The 15,682-nt window shown below is 44.0% G+C and overlaps 1 protein-coding gene across 2 annotated transcripts in view; it reads right to left on the bottom strand.

Annotated features, from left to right (window-relative positions):
* Positions 1-15,682, bottom strand: part of LDAH (lipid droplet associated hydrolase) — a 209,023-nt gene that overhangs the window by 11,593 nt on the left and 181,748 nt on the right. For both annotated transcript variants that reach the window (XM_032770042.2, XM_032770043.2), the window contains exon 6: positions 4,535-4,617. In XM_032770042.2, coding sequence (XP_032625933.1) covers positions 4,535-4,617 — 83 coding nt within the window. The remainder of the gene's footprint in view (positions 1-4,534; positions 4,618-15,682) is intronic.

Here is a 15,682-nt window from a genome sequence, read left to right as displayed (position 1 = left end):
TAAGTAGGGCCCTACCAAATTCATGGCCATGAAAAACACGTCATAGACCGTGAAATCTGGTCTGCCCCTGTGAAATCTGGTCTTTTGTTTGCTTTTACCTTATACGATACAGCTTTCACAGGGGAGACCAGCATTTTAGGGGTCCTGCCCCAAAAAGGAGTTGCAGGGGGGTCACTGTATTGCCACCCTTACTTCTGCGCTGCCTTCAGAGCTGAGCGGCTGGAGAGCGGTGGCTGTTGGCCAGGTGCTCAGCTCTGAAGGCAGCACCCCCCCACCCTCCAGCAGCAGCACAGAAGTAAGCCTGGCAATACTATACCATGCCTCCCTTGCTTCTGTGCTGCTGTCTTCAGAGCAGAGCAGGCTGGAGAGTGGCAGCTGCTGACTGAGAGCCCAGCTCTGCAGGCAGCAGCACAGAAGCAAGAGTGGCATGGTATAGTATTGCCATGCTTACTTCTGTGCTGCTGCTGGGGGCGGGGTGCTGCCTTCAGAGGTGAGCTTCCTGCCAACAGAGCCGCTCTCCAGCTGCCCAGCTCTGAAGACAGTGCAGCAGTGTGCCAGTAGCAGTGCGGCAATAAGGGTAGCAATACCGCAACTCCTCCAACAATAATCTTGTGATCCCTTTTTGGGTCAGGACCCCTACAATTACAACACTGTGAAATTTCGGATTTAAATAGCTGAAATCATGAAATGTACAATTTAAAAAATCCTAGGACTGTGAAATTGACCAAAATGGACCGCAAATTTGGTAGAGCTCTAGCGATAAGCACTGTGGCTCTGACCGAGCAAAGCACATGATGCACATTGATGGTCCCATTGAAGTCAGTGGGTCTACTCGTGCTTAAAGTTAAGCATGTGATTAAGGAAAAATTTCCAAAAGTGCCTAAGGTCCAGTCTTGCAAATAATTACTTAATGTTATTAGCATGAGCAGTCCCATTGTAACCTGCAAAGCCTCCCTTACATGGGGTGTGATCCAAAGCACATTGAAATGAGTGGGCGTCTCCAGTGGCTTTAATGACCTTTGGCTCAAGCATATGATTAGTTCTATTTAAGTCAATGAGACTACCTTCAAGCATCAGGCCTTGGGTTTCTTCTTTAAGAATCTCTCTAAGGAAGACAGGACAATTGTCCTTCCCACAAAGGCCGAGTTAAATAAAATAAAGCCCAGCACTGCATGATGAGAGTGTCATGGCAACTTTTTTTTTGAACATGCGAACTGGCGCATACTCTTCTGTAGCATTCATTGAGATTGCAGCTTGTACTTTCTCTATCTGCATCCACGCCAAGTCTGTCTGGGCAGTTTAAGGGAATAATTGTGTTGAAAGGAATGACAGACAGCATTGATACGGCACTGCTGACTGTGAGTGGAGATTTTTGGTTACCTAGCTCCAACTAGCAGCATTTTATTTCCAGTGCGCAAAATATTAAAATGCATTTAGAAGCGCATAGCAGAAAAGTGACTCATAAAATCAAAATCTAACCTTAACCAACTGACAGAAAATACACATGGTTGGATTCTATGATCTGCCAAGTTCACCTTGCCCTGCTTACATTGCATGGCACACAGTGGGCTACAGTGGCTGGAGATTAACACTGGAGAATTCCCCTCTGTTGAGAGGGAATCCCTGCCAGTGTCAAATGCTGGAAACCACTCTTGCAGGTCCAGGGAGGGAGAGTGTGAAAAGCATGGGGAAGGGATGGGGCGTGGCTGAGTGAGTCTTTGCTACTCCTGATTCTCCATTGGTGTAAGGTCCCTCAGCAGAGTAAGTCAAAGTTGCCTCTATCTGGCCTTAACTTATACCAGAGCCAAGCAGCTGAAGATCAGGGAGTCACTATTGTCTCCCTGACCCCTCTGCACTGTGCCTCGGCTGTTTCAGATGCAGTGGAAAATCAAGCCCACAGAATATGATTCTATATAATAAGTTTCCGAGATTGGCATTCTGGAGCCTATTGTATCTGTTGAGTCAGTGTGAAGCACTGGAAACAGTTACAAACAAGGCTGAGAGCTCTTTTTATTCAGAATATCACCAGGTTCAATTATCATTGGATTTTGCAGTCTGTCACTATCCAATTTTTAAGTTCTCTGCCATTTTGACTTTACAAATTACACGTGAGTGCAGACGTGCTGGAACTAGGGGGCTGCCACACCCCCTGGCTTGAAGTAGTAATAACAACCCACATACATGGTTTCTGCCTTCAGCACCCCCACTACAAAAATTGTTTCAGCACCACTGCCTGAGAGACAGCAGGGCATGTATCTATGCCATGAAAAGAGTTTGAGACAATTGTGATGTCAGAGGTAACTCAACATAAGAATGGCCATACTGGGTCAGAGCAAAGGTCCATCCAGCCCAGTATCCTGTCTGCCGACAGTGGCCAATGCCAGGTGCCCCAGAGGGAGTGAACCTAACAGGCAGTGATCAAGTGCTCTCTTTCCTGCCATCCATCTCCACCCTCTGACAAACAGGCTAGGGCACCATTCCTTACCCATCCTGGCTAATAGCCATTAATGGACTTAACCTCCATGAATTTATCTAGTTCTCTTTTAAACCCTGTTATAGTCCCAACCTTCACAACCAGCTCAGGCAAGGAGTTCCACAGCTTGACTGTGCGCTGTGTGAAGAAGAACTTCCTTTTATTTGTTTAAAACCTGCTGCCCATTAATTTCATTATGGGAACAAGCACATAACTTTTCCTTATTCACATTCTCCACACCACTCATGATTTTATATACCTCTATCATAACCCCTCTTAGTGTCCTCTTTTCCAAGCTGAAAAGTCCTAGCCTCTTTAATCTCTCCTCATATGGGACCCTCTCCAAACCCCTAATCATTTTATTTGCTCTTCTCTGAACCTTTTCTAGTGCCAGTATATCTTTTTTGAGATGAGGCGACCACATCTGTACGCAGTATTCAAGATGTGAGAGTACCACAGATTTATATAAGGGCAATAAGATATTCTCCGCCTTATTCTCTATCCCCTTTTTAATGATTCCTAACATCCTCTTTGTGTTTTTGACTGCCACTGCACACTCTGTGGATGTCTTCAGAGAACTATCCACGATGACTCCAAGATCTCTTTCCTGATTAGCGATAGCTAAATTAGCCCCCATCATATTTATGTACAGTTATTTTTTCCAATGTGCATTACTTTACATTTATCCATGTTAAATTTCATTTGCCATTTTGTTGCCCAATCACTTAATTTTGTGAGATTTTTTTGAAGTTTTTCGCAGTCTGCTTTGGTTTTAAGTATCTTGAGCAGTTTTGTATTGTCTGAAAACTTTGCCACCTCTCTGTTTATCCGTTTCTCCACATCATTTATGAATAAGTTGAATAGGATTGGTAACACCACTAATTACCCCTCTCCATTCTGAAAATTTACCATTGATTCCTATCCTTTGTTCCCTTTCTTTTAACCAGTCCTCAGTCCATGAAATGATCTTCCCTCTTATCCCATGACAACTTAATTTATGTAAGAGCCTTTGGTGAGGGACCTTTTCAAAGGCTTTCTGGAAATCTAAATACACTATGTCCACTGGATTCTCCTTGTCCACTTGTTTGTTGACCCCTTCAAAGAACTCTAATAGATTAGTAAGACACAATTTCCCTTTACAGAAACCATGTTGAATTTTTTCCTAACAATTTATGTTCTTTTATGTGTTTGACAACTTTATTCTTTACTATTGTTTCAATTAATTTGCCTGGTACTGACATTAGACTTACAGGTCTGTAATTGCCGGGATCATCTCTACAGCCATTTTTAATATTAGTGTTACATTAGCTATCTTCCAGTCATTGGGCACAGAAGCTGATTTAAAGGACAGACTACAAATCACAGTTAATAGTTCCGCAATTTCACATTTGAGTTCTTTCAGAACTCTTGGGTGAATGCCAACCAATCACCATATTTACTCTACAGCTTATTTGCATGGAACAAATTCATTGGTTCTGTGAGGGAGACTGATGGTGGACTACTTGGCTTAACTGCCCACACCCATGCACCGAACTGCAACCCACAAATCAACATAAACCCTTCAGCACAATTCCTCAGACACAAATCAACACAACCACCTATACCCATAAACACCACCACAACCAGTACACACAATAACCCAAATATGTAGCTCCTCACCACACACAAGTATGTTGGAGAGCTCTTTTTGTTCAGCATATCATCAGGTTCAATCCTCACTGGGATTTGTGGTCTGTTACTGTCCAATTTTTAAGTTCTCAGACATTTTCAGCTAATAATAATAGTTGATCTTAAGTAGAAAATATCATGGACCAGATTCTGCTCTCAGTTACAGTGGTGTAAAGCCAGAGTAATTAGAGTCAACAGGTCTGAGTCTTCTTTTATATTGGGGTACATCAGAAGTAACCCATCTGAAGTCAATGGAGTTACACTGGTGTAAAAGTGGTCTGAAATCAAAATCAGGCCCAGTGAGATTCCTCTGGATTTACACTGGTGTAACTGAACACAGAAGTTGTCCCCAAGTGATTAAGCATCTCACAAAATCTGAAGATTAAATGGTACCTTCTTTAAATTTTGTTTTATAGTTGTACTGTCTCTCTCCACAACCTTCATCATTTCTTGGCTTGCCATATACAGGACATTTGCTGCAGAAAAAGAAACGCACAATAATGCAATTAGAAAGCAAATCTCTTACACTTAAAGCAAGCTATGGGCCCAATCCTGCAAACAAATGCTACTGGCTGTACACTTATTATCCTGCAAAATCCACAGAAAGCATCACGGCTGATAGAAAGCGTTCACAAGACTGGGCCTTGTGCCCTAAAATATCAAGCAACATATCAGATAATTTTCAGTGAAATTCACTTTTCACTATTCATATGACACAGCCACTTTGCTATCAACTTTCTGAGAGGGCTACCTGATCCAAAGTATTAGTGAAGAAAAAGGTAAAATGTATTCCTTAATTATTATTACATTCTTCGGTGTCATCTTTAGTATGCTCTTTTGGAATAATTAGAAGTAATGGATGGAATTCTCAGCACTCAGACAGCATCTTTTCATATTCAAAGGACTTTGCAAATATATATGGTAATTTATTTTCTCAATACTTCTGTAAGTTAGGTAATTCTGAGTTAATGTTAATTATTATTATTATTCTATGGATTGTGGTAGTGCCTAGAGGTTTCAATCACAACCCAGGACCCTTTTGTGCTAGGTACTGCACCAGCACAGACTCTAAGCTATCTGGCTGTCAGAAGCAATCCTCACCAGAGGAGGGAATGGTCAGTATCCATGAAGGCTAATACTATGCTGGCTGCTGGTTTTTCAGGAGACACTTTCTAAAAACAGAGTCCTGTCTGCTTACTATGGACATAAAAACCCCATGAGGCTCTCTGTGGATGGCGTACATGGCCATGGCCCCTCCTCCCAACCATGTCTTCCTGGCAGCCATTCCCAGGGTGACTGGTTTCTAGCAGTGCTTTGTGTATAGTTTGATCTAGCTCCAGTTGAAGTCCATGGGAGTTTTGCCACTAATTTTCAAGAGCACCAGAAGCCAGCCTGTTGGGATTGGGATGAATGGGGCTATATACATTAAAAATATTACTGACCACCAACATGGAACTTGACAATCTTGCTAGGGATACCTCATGCAATTTTCTGTTCTCAGCTCAGTCCAACAGTGACAGCAAAACTGAGTTAGGGCAAGGGCAGACATCTAAAAAGTCTTCTGCCTGCAGCCTATTTAGTCTCTTGTCCGTCCTCTTCCCAGGGCCGGCGCTTGCATTTAGGTGGCTTAGGCAATCGCATTATTAGGGGGCGGCATTTTGCCAGAGGGGGCGGCAGGCGGCTCCGGTGGACCTGCCGCAGTCGTGTCTGCGGATGGTCCGCTGGTCCCGCACAGCTCCGGTGGACCTCCCGCAAGCATGGTTGCGGCAGCTCCACTGGAGCCGCGGACCAACAGACCTTCCACAGAAATGGCTGCAGCTCTACCGGGGCCGCGGGAGTGGCGCAGCAAAATGGCCGTGCGCCTAGGGCGCGAGAAACCCTGGCGCCGGTCCTGCCTCTTCCCACCTTAGCCAAACCTCTCTCCCATCTCTGCTTCAGGAGGTGACAGATTGCTCACTGATGGGTTCTATTGAGACATACTGGGTTGCTGTTGAGGTATTTGCCCACAAAGAGTGTTTTTCCTCTTCAGGGAGCGCAGAAACATGCAGAAAAAACCACTTGCACAACAAAAAGAAAAGAGGCAGGGGCTGCCCAATTCCCACCGAAATTCAGTGGGAGTCAAGAACCAAACTCCCTTAGGCTCCTGCAAAACTCCGTGCGACTGATGATTTTGGGTGCACAAAATGAGACACCTTTAGAGTTACCATATTTCAGGTTCCCAAAAAGAGGACACTGCCGGCACAGGGGGTGCTGGTGAAGGAGCTGGAGGGATGTGTGTGTGTATTGGGAGGGATATTTTGGAGGTGCTGGAGGGGTATGTGTACTGGGAGGGAGTATTTGGGGGGCCGCTGCAGGGGTGTGTGAGTACTGGGAAGGGTACTATGGTGGTACTGGAGCAGGTACCTGAGGCCTCACTCTTGAGGTGGGGGGCAGTATCACTTCCTGTCATAGTGATAAAGTGGCTGGCGCAGGCCTGGGACGCAGTGTCAGCTGTCAGTCAAAGTCTCCCTGCCTCCCCCCATCTCCAGGGCTGGGAGCCTGGGCCTGAGTGGGCAGGATCGGGCAGCTGTGGCTGCAAGGAAGGAACCAATCAGCTATGACTGCAGGAAAGGAACCAGTCAGCAGGGGTGGCTCCAGGCCCCAGCACGCCAAGCGTGTGCTTGGCGCGGCATGCCGTGGGGGGCGCTCTGCCGGTCGCCGGGAGGGCGGCAGGAGGCTCTGGTGGACCTCCCACAGGCATGCCTGTAGAGGGTCCACTGGTCCTGCGGCTTCGGTGGAACCGCGGGACCAGCAGACCCTCCGCAGGCACACCTGCGGGAGGTCCACTGAAGCCACGGGGCCAGCGGACCGCGGAACCAGTGGACCTCCCGCAGGCATGCCTGCGGGAGGTCCACCGAAGCCGTGGGACTGGCGACCAGCAGAGCTCCCACCGCGGCAAGTCGCCGTGCTTGGGGCAGCGAAATGTCTAGAGCCGCCCCTGCCAGTCAGGACATGGAGACAGCTCTTTCTGAGCTGCAACATCTGCTTGCAAAAATTCCTGACATTGCCTCTTATTTGAAAAGTCCCTCCGGAGAGAGGGCAGAGGATCAAAAAAGAGGTTGCAGCCAGGAAAACCAGGACGTGTGGTAACCTTAGACACGTGGACCACGGCTTTCAGAAGTGCTGAGCACCTGCAGATTCAGCTGGCTACCAGTGGAGTAGTGGCTGCTCATCACCTCTGAAAATCAGGCCGAAGGCATCTCAGATGAGAGGCTATTTTTGAAAACATTGGCTTTACAGTGCACAGAAAAATAGGAAAATGTAGTAGAATCAATATGGGTACAAACCCCGAGCTGTGAGAATGTCTATATAGCAGTAAGGCTACACTACCGGTCTCTGGATCAAGAAAAAGAAACTGAGTGCACAGCAGTGATGGATTACAAAGAGGCAGCAAAATCTAGCAAAATGGTAATAAAGGTGGAATTCAACTACCCGCATAAACGGGTTAAACAGCACAACAAGACAAAGTTTAGAGAAACAATTTCTTGACACTTTAACACTAGACACTTTCAGTGACTGCTTGGAATAGCCAGTTCTAGAGCACACAAGAGGACAGGTTATTTTTGATGTCTTAGGAAACACATAGGAGCTAATCAAGAAGTGACAATGGCTGTGCCACTAGGGGTATGGCTACACTTGCAGCTGTACAGCACTGTGAGTTAAACCTGTCTTCGTACAGCTGAGTAGGAAAAGCTGTCCACACTGACAGCTACCAGCGCACTGTCGTGGCCACATTTACGGCACTTGAAGCGGCATTGGGAGCAGTGCATTATGGGCAGCTATCTCACAGCTATCCCACAGAGCACCTCTTCCCATTCTGGCACCGTGAATTGTGGGAAAGGGCTGGGGGGTGCGGGGCATTCTGGGTCCTGTCCCAACGCCCCGTGATGCATTGCTTTACATCTCAGCAATCCCTGTGTTTCCGTCCACATCTTTCAACGGCTTCTGTGCAGCGCGATCTCTGTTCCATTTTGGTCTGCAGGAAATGGAGCCTGAACTGCTGAGGAGTATGCTGACGAGTTTTGCCAGCACATCACATTTGGCAGTCGAGCTATTCCTTAAGATCCAGAGTGACAGTGAGGAGTCCGACGATATCGAGTTGCGTAACATGTACGACACCAAATTGCTTGTGGCATTAACGGACACGCTCAGCACTGTGGAATGCCGCTTTTGGGCTCAAGAAACAAGCACTGAGTGGTGGGATCACATCGTCATGCAAGTCTGGGATGATGAGCAGTGGCTGCAGAACTTTGGATGAGAAAAGCCACTTTCATGGGACCGTGTGAGGAGCTCGCCCCCCACCCTGTTGCGCAAGGACATGAGATTGAGAGCTTCCCTGCTGGTGGAAAAGCGGGTGGCTATTGCAGTCTGGAAGCTGGCAACTCCAGACAGCTACTGATTGGTTTCTAATCAATTTGGAGTGGGAAAGTCGACCATTGGAATTGTGTTGATGCAAGTTTGCAGGGCCATTAATCACATCCTGCTCAGAAGAACCGTGACTCTGGGTAATGTGCAGGACATTGTGGATGAGTTTGCACAAATGGGTTTCCCTAACTGTGGAGGGGCGATAGATGAGATGCATATTCCTATTCTGGCACCAGCCCGCCTAGCCTCCGAGTATGTTAACCTGAAGGGGTATTTCTCTATGGTTCTCCAGGCGCTTGTGAATCACTGTGTGCGTTTCACTGACATTAATGCAGACTGGCCCAGAAAGGTGCACACATGTTTTGGAACACTGCCCTGTTCAGGAAGCTGCAGGCTGGGACTTTTTTCCCAGAGTGGAAGATCACAGTAGGGGAAGTTGAAATGCCCGTTGTGATCCTTGGAGACCTGGCTTACCCATTAATGCCGTGGCTCATGAAACCCTACACAGGGAGCCTTCACAGCAGCAAGGAACGGTTCAACTACAGGCTGAGCCAGTGCCAAATGACTGTGGAGTGTGCTTTTGGCTGTTTAAAGGGCTTTTGGCGATCTCTGTATGGGAAGCTGGACTTGGCTGAACACAGCATCCCGCGGTTATATCTGCGTGCTGTGCCCTCCATAATATTTGTGAAGAGAAGGGTGAAAGCTTCAGTCAGGCATGGACCTCCATGGTTCAACACCTGGAGGCTGAATTTGCACAGCCAGAGAGCAGGGCTAATAGAGGTACATAGCATGGGGCTGCAAGGATTAGGGATGCCTTGAGGGAGCAATTTGAGGCTGAAAATCAGAAGCAATGTCTGGTGCCCTGCACGGAAGTGAAGTGTAGTGGTTACAATGTTAGTAGGGATCTGTGTTTGCTAAGCTGATTTGCAGTGCCTGTTTCTTTGCTGGGCTAAGGTATCTTTTAGTTTATGCAATAATAAAGAATGTTTTCAAAGCCAAAGAATCCATTTATTGAAAAGAAACACAACTTCTTGGGAATCAGAAAGGGCAAAGGGGGTGGGGTGGGGAATGGTACAATCACAGATTTGTGTATGTCCTGTCTGGAGTGCTGTGCAATGAGTGCTGCACTTCAGGATGGCTATACTGCATGGTGATGGGGGTTAAGTGAAGAGGGTAAGGGTCGTAGTTTTCAGGACTGGGTGCTGAAGATACAGATGTTGAAGGCAGCTGCTGGTGGTAAGAACCCAGATTTTGGGCAAAGTGGGTTGGAGGTGACATGGAGGCACAAAGGAAAGAGTTTTGGGACAAGGGCTGCAGGGGGGGTGTACAGGAACAGTAGTGATCTGCCTGCATGGCTATGAGCTCCTAGATAGAGTCCGCTTGGCACTCCAGGACGCTTGTTAGCCGATGACTGATGAGGTCCAGCAACTCACCATTGCTCCATACTGGAGCTCGCTTGGCATGTGGAGACATGGTTACCTGGAAAGTTTCGCTGATTGCACTCCATGCCTGGCTCAGTAAACAGGAAGGGGAATTTTAAAATTCCCAGGGAATATAAAGGGTGGGTCTGACGGTTGGTCACTTGAGGCCAGGGTAATAGAGTTCAAACTGATGACCAGAGTGGCTAGAACAGGCATTGTGGGATACTGCTGAATACTTCTAGAGGCCAATCAGAATGCATTGGGCAGCCACACTGGAGCCGCAGTGCAGCAGCGGTGGTGCAATAATCTCTATTCCTCTCAGGGAGGTGGAGTACCAGCAGCGCTGTAGCCACGGAGATACAGCGCTGTATGTGCCTTGCCAGTGTGAACAGAGAGGGAGGTATAGCTCTGTGGGCAGCTTTACTGCACTGTAACTCGCAAGTGTAGCCAAGGCCTAGGTAACAAGTGACCACAACATAACTGGCTCAAGATGTAAAAAAAAAAAAAGAATAAGAGATTCTTTAAGTATATCAGAGGAAGGAAGCTTGCAATAGACTTGGGGAGCCTGCAGGGTCATCAGGGCTAAAGGGAACAAATAAGGAAGATAAGGACATTGCTGAGAAGTCAAATGATTTCTTTGCCTGTTCTTTATCAGTTAGAATGTTGGGGAAATTCTTACTTTGGACCTGATCTTTTCTTGTAATAAGGATGAGATGCACTGAGACTGAGGTGCCAGAAAAATTACTGCTGGAGCAAACTGATCATTTAGAAAGCATAAGTCACCAGGCCCAGATGGTGTATCCAAAAGTTCTAAAGGAGCTTATGGCTGAACTGCTAACAAAAAAATTGCAATCTCATTAAACATAGCCACTGTTCCAGAAATTGAGAGAGTAGCAAGTGTTGTATCTATATTTTAAAAAGACCCTGGGGTGAACCAGGGAATTATTGACTGGTAAGCCTTACATCTGCACCTGGTAAATTGATTGAAATGATAACTGAAAACTGAACAACAAAACACCTGGAAGGTGTCTAACTAACGTGGAGTCTGAAAAGGAAAATCATGTTTCACTAATCTCTTATAATTTTTGAATGTGTCAATGAAGTAGTGGATAAAGGAAAACCAGTTGACATAATTTATTTAGACTTCCATAAGGCCGTTGACAAAGTTCCACAGAAAAGGCTAATAAAGAAGATAAGTAGTAACAGCATGACGGGCAAAGTGTTGCCTGGATCAAAAACTGGTGACGAGACAGAAAACAGAAAACAAAGTTTAAATGGCAAAAGGTTAACAGCAGTTGCCTCAATATTCCATACTAGGTCCTGTGTTGTTTCATAAATTTATTAATGACTTCGAAAGGGGACTGAGTAGTGAGGTAGCAACATTTGCAGATGACAAAAAGTTATTTAGGTTAGTCAGTATCAGACAAGACTGTGAGGCACTTCTGACAGACCTAAACAAGTTAGGTGAAAGGGCAATGCCATGGCAAATGAAATTCAGTGTCAATAAATACACAGTATCATGTGGGGAGGAAAATTTTTAACTATTTGGACACCTCTTACAGGGTTCTAACTGAACAGTATCAGCTCAAATAAGGGACCTGGATAGCACTGTAGACAGTTCAATGAAAACCTCTGCTCAGTGTGCAGCTGCAGTTAAAACAGGAAACAAGACGTTAGGTTGCACAAGGAATGGGATGGTGAATAATACAGAGAATACTGAAATGTCTTTATATAAAATCAATGATGCAGCCTCATCTGGAATACTGTGTGCGGTATTGGTCACCCCATCTGATACAGGGTATTGCAGAACTAGGTGGATTCAGAGAAAGGTGGCAAGAATAATCTAAGGCATAAAAAAAATCATACAAAGAGAGACTGAGAAGACTGGGATTGTTCACTTACATAAGACGATGAATGAGAGAGGATATGATACCAATATATGAAATATGGTATAGAGAAGGTAGATTGGGAACGTCTGGTTTTGAGGTCTCATAACACAAGAACAAGAAGGCAGTCAATGCAATTAAAAGGTGGAAAATTAAAAAAAAAATACTTTCCCTACACATAGTGTGATTAAACCTTGGAACTCAGTGCCACAGGAAGTTGTTGAGGCGAAGAACTTAACAAGATTCAAAATGGGATTGCACGTTTATATGGAAAACATATAACCATTTTTTTTTGGTGCAAGGGATGTTAAATCTCATGCATAAGGCTTTAAGCCGGTCTCTAACTATTAGAAATCTGGAAGAGACTTAATGTGGAGGGAAGATCATCCCACAGCTGCAGACTGAGGGGTTCTTACACCTTAATCTGAAACATCTGGCACTGGTCAATGGCAGAGACAGAACAGTGGACAAGATGGGCCTCAAATCTGATCTAGTCTGGCAATTCCTAAATTCTTAAACCCAATGCTTTTGGAGTACATCGTGGAATTTACTCCTCTTCTGAATTATTATTTTATCAGGGCCAGTGGTGATATTTTAAAAAGCAACTTCTCCAGATATTTATGTAAAAATCTAACCTGAAAATAACTCAAATGCTCAACCAAAAAGGAAAGGGTACAGAAAACATCAGTGCACTGGGTGAATGATGAAAATTCATCATTTATTTAAAAACACCCCCCCCCACATCCCTATCCCAACCCACCCCTTTCTACAAGGGGCCAACCAAGTAAAAATGCCTGGGGCTTGGACTTTCAAAGATACTGAGTAGCCACAAGTTGATTGATTTCAATTGGAACTGTAGGTGCTCAGCACTTGTGAAAATCAGCCCCTTAACTTCTTGTGATAGTAAAAACTGACCACACTTTCCTACTGCTATTTCTTTGGTGACCAATATAATAACGGAATAGAATTTTTTAAAATATTTTTATAATTAATGTTCTATTTAGTAGTTTAAATGCAAAAATACAGGTATAAATATATACTGCAGCAATAAAATACAAGCACAGCACAGATGTGCAACAGACATGGACATCTTTCATAACAGCTTACTACCTTGGAATGATCTAAGGCCTGATCCTGAAAAGACTTATGCATGCAAGTAGTCCCATTGAAGTGAACTGGTTCACACGTGGACATAAAATTAAGATGTGCTTAAACAAAGAGTAGCATCAAAGCCTTAAAAAATGTTGTGAGCTAGATCACACTTCCATTAATTGGTTAAATCAAACGGAAAATCCCAACATTTTAAAATAATATACTATCAATACTGCACTCTATTTATTAAATATGTATATTGTGAAGTGGCTATTGAATGAATAAAATTGGGTGTACAGATATATTGTTTTATGGCAGGATCAGTGGCTTTCTTTCCCCTTTGCTGTTACAATATGACAAATTGGGCTCCTTCACAGTGATATTTTTCTCAAAAACAAAGTCATACAGTTCAGGGAGAAATCTCCCTCTGCCACCGCTTCCTAGTTCCGCACTCTGCTAACCTTGACACGTTGTCCTGTTTCCTTACTTGGAGAATACTGAGCTTTGTTTTCAAAGAAAATTATTCAAAAATATCCACTAAATTTTGTGCCCAACATTAGGCCTGATTTTCAACAGGTTCTTCTAAGAACATCCAGCCCTAACCAAAGTCTATGGGAGTGGAGAGCTTGGCCCTTCTGAAAATCTAACTGCGAGTTGGACACCCAGAGTCTGAGGCACACAAAATTAACAAACATGTCTGAAATCTTCTGTCAAATTGGTCACTGAGAGGCTCCCCATTGAGGTCACATCCTAGGTGCTTGTCACTCATTTCTGCAGCTAGGATGGTGTGAGACAAGAGCCAAATGTCTTATTTTGTCTGAAAATGTCTATGAAACTGCCTAGAATCATTATTAGAGTCCTGTAACCTGGAACAATACTTACTGTTTGTCCCGACTTCTGGTATGATGTAAACAAGCACAGTGTAGTGTACCTCTTTTGTTCAAAGCAGGGCCCATGTCAGGTGGACATACGCACATGCTTAACTTTATGCACTCTGAGTAATTTCATAGAAATCAATGGGATTACTCACAGTGTGCAAAGTTAAGCATGTGCATAAGTCTTTGCAGGATCGGAGCCTGGGGTAATCACCTGAACTATGCTGCTAATTTAGGACTGTGTCCAAGTTGCATCGGGGTTGTGACCTTTGCACCCAAGTTGCAGTTTGAAACACTGAGAGAGCAGTGCCACTCAGAAATAAATTGCATGTCTGAGTTCAGGTACATTTGGTTTATTAAGGGCGAACTAAAGTTAAAAACAACATGTTTTTTAAAAATCCTTACATCTTTCAATAATGTGAAAGATAATAATTATCTTTTAGATAAAGAGTTGGATGAGGAATCAAGAGGTCTGGATTATCTCCCCATCTCTGCCACAGAATTCCTCTGTAGCTTTGGAACAGTCACAAAATCCTTGTGCCACAGTTTCCCCATTTGATAATAATACAGGGTTGCCTGATGGGGGTGGTGTGAGAATTAATTAGTTAATGTTTGTAAAAAGCCTTGAAATAGCTGGGAGAGCACTATATAAGCACAGATTACCATCAATTAGGATTTATAAAAGATAATTTAAAAAAACAGTAATAAAGTTCATAAATTTGACCAGTCCCTTCAAAAATTTCCCTTACTGCCTCACATACTGCACATTACAGAGAACCAGTACAAGAGGACTCAATATAAATGGCTGTCCTGAATACTAAAAAGCCCTGCAATAACAGATCTAAGGGCAAAATTTTCAAGTGCTCAACAGCACCCAAAGTCTAGGCTCATCTACATGGAAAAGTTGCATTGATTTAATTAAAGTGCAATTTTAAATGAATTTAGTGAAACTGCTGTAACAGGCTGTGTGGATACTGTTAGACCCTGATTCCTGCATATCCTTATACAAGTGCTTAACTCTGCTATCATTAGAAGCCTTAGGACTTCTCACAGTCATTACGTTAAGCACCTGTGTGTTTTCAAGATCAGGGCCTCATTTTGGTTTAAATCAGGATTAGTTTGGTTTATCTTAAATTGATTAGAAATTGATGTAAGTTGAACTGAAATAAGCCACTCTTACTCTGAAATAAAAGTGTCCACACAGGGCTTTGCACCAGAGTTACTCCATTGGTTAAAAAACGGATTTAAGTTTAACTGGTGCAACTTTCTCATGTAGATAAGGCCTCAGCTGAGATTTAGGGACTTTAACAAAGTCATATTTACCAAAGTGCTCAGCACTCAGCAGTTCCCTTTGTGGCACTCGTACAACCAGATTTTCAAACAAGATCAACATGAAACATACCAGGCTCTTTTGAAACTCGGAACAGTTATTTTAGTGCCTAAATGGGAGATACGCTTTTTTGAAATTGAGGCTCTTGGTCTCCTACATATTCTACAGACATTAAAGGGGCACACTGTAAAATTAAAAAACACACTTATGTCTGACATTTGTTTTACCTACACTTATTGTAAGTAACATCTAAGGGTACTAAAAAAGCAAAAAGTTAGCAACCCTTCCAATGCCCTCCCGCAAACTATATTTCTACTTGTCCAGTTTGTTTATTTTGTGTACATGACAGTGCACGGCCAGTTTCATTGTTTCTTCTGCATAATCGGTTAGGCTATGATTCTACAAAAATGTGCGCACAAGCTTATTTTGACACACTGTAAGTAATCCGGCTTCAATGAGACAACTCACAGAGTATAAAGTTAAGAATATATCAGTCTTTGCAGGATCAGCACCTCTGTCAATTTCCTCTGATG

This window comes from Chelonoidis abingdonii, chromosome 3 (assembly GCF_003597395.2).
Source record: "Chelonoidis abingdonii isolate Lonesome George chromosome 3, CheloAbing_2.0, whole genome shotgun sequence".
NCBI lineage: Eukaryota > Metazoa > Chordata > Testudines > Testudinidae > Chelonoidis > Chelonoidis abingdonii.
The sequence above is the reverse complement of the archived record's forward strand: the minus strand, read 5'-3'. Positions and strand labels throughout refer to the sequence as shown.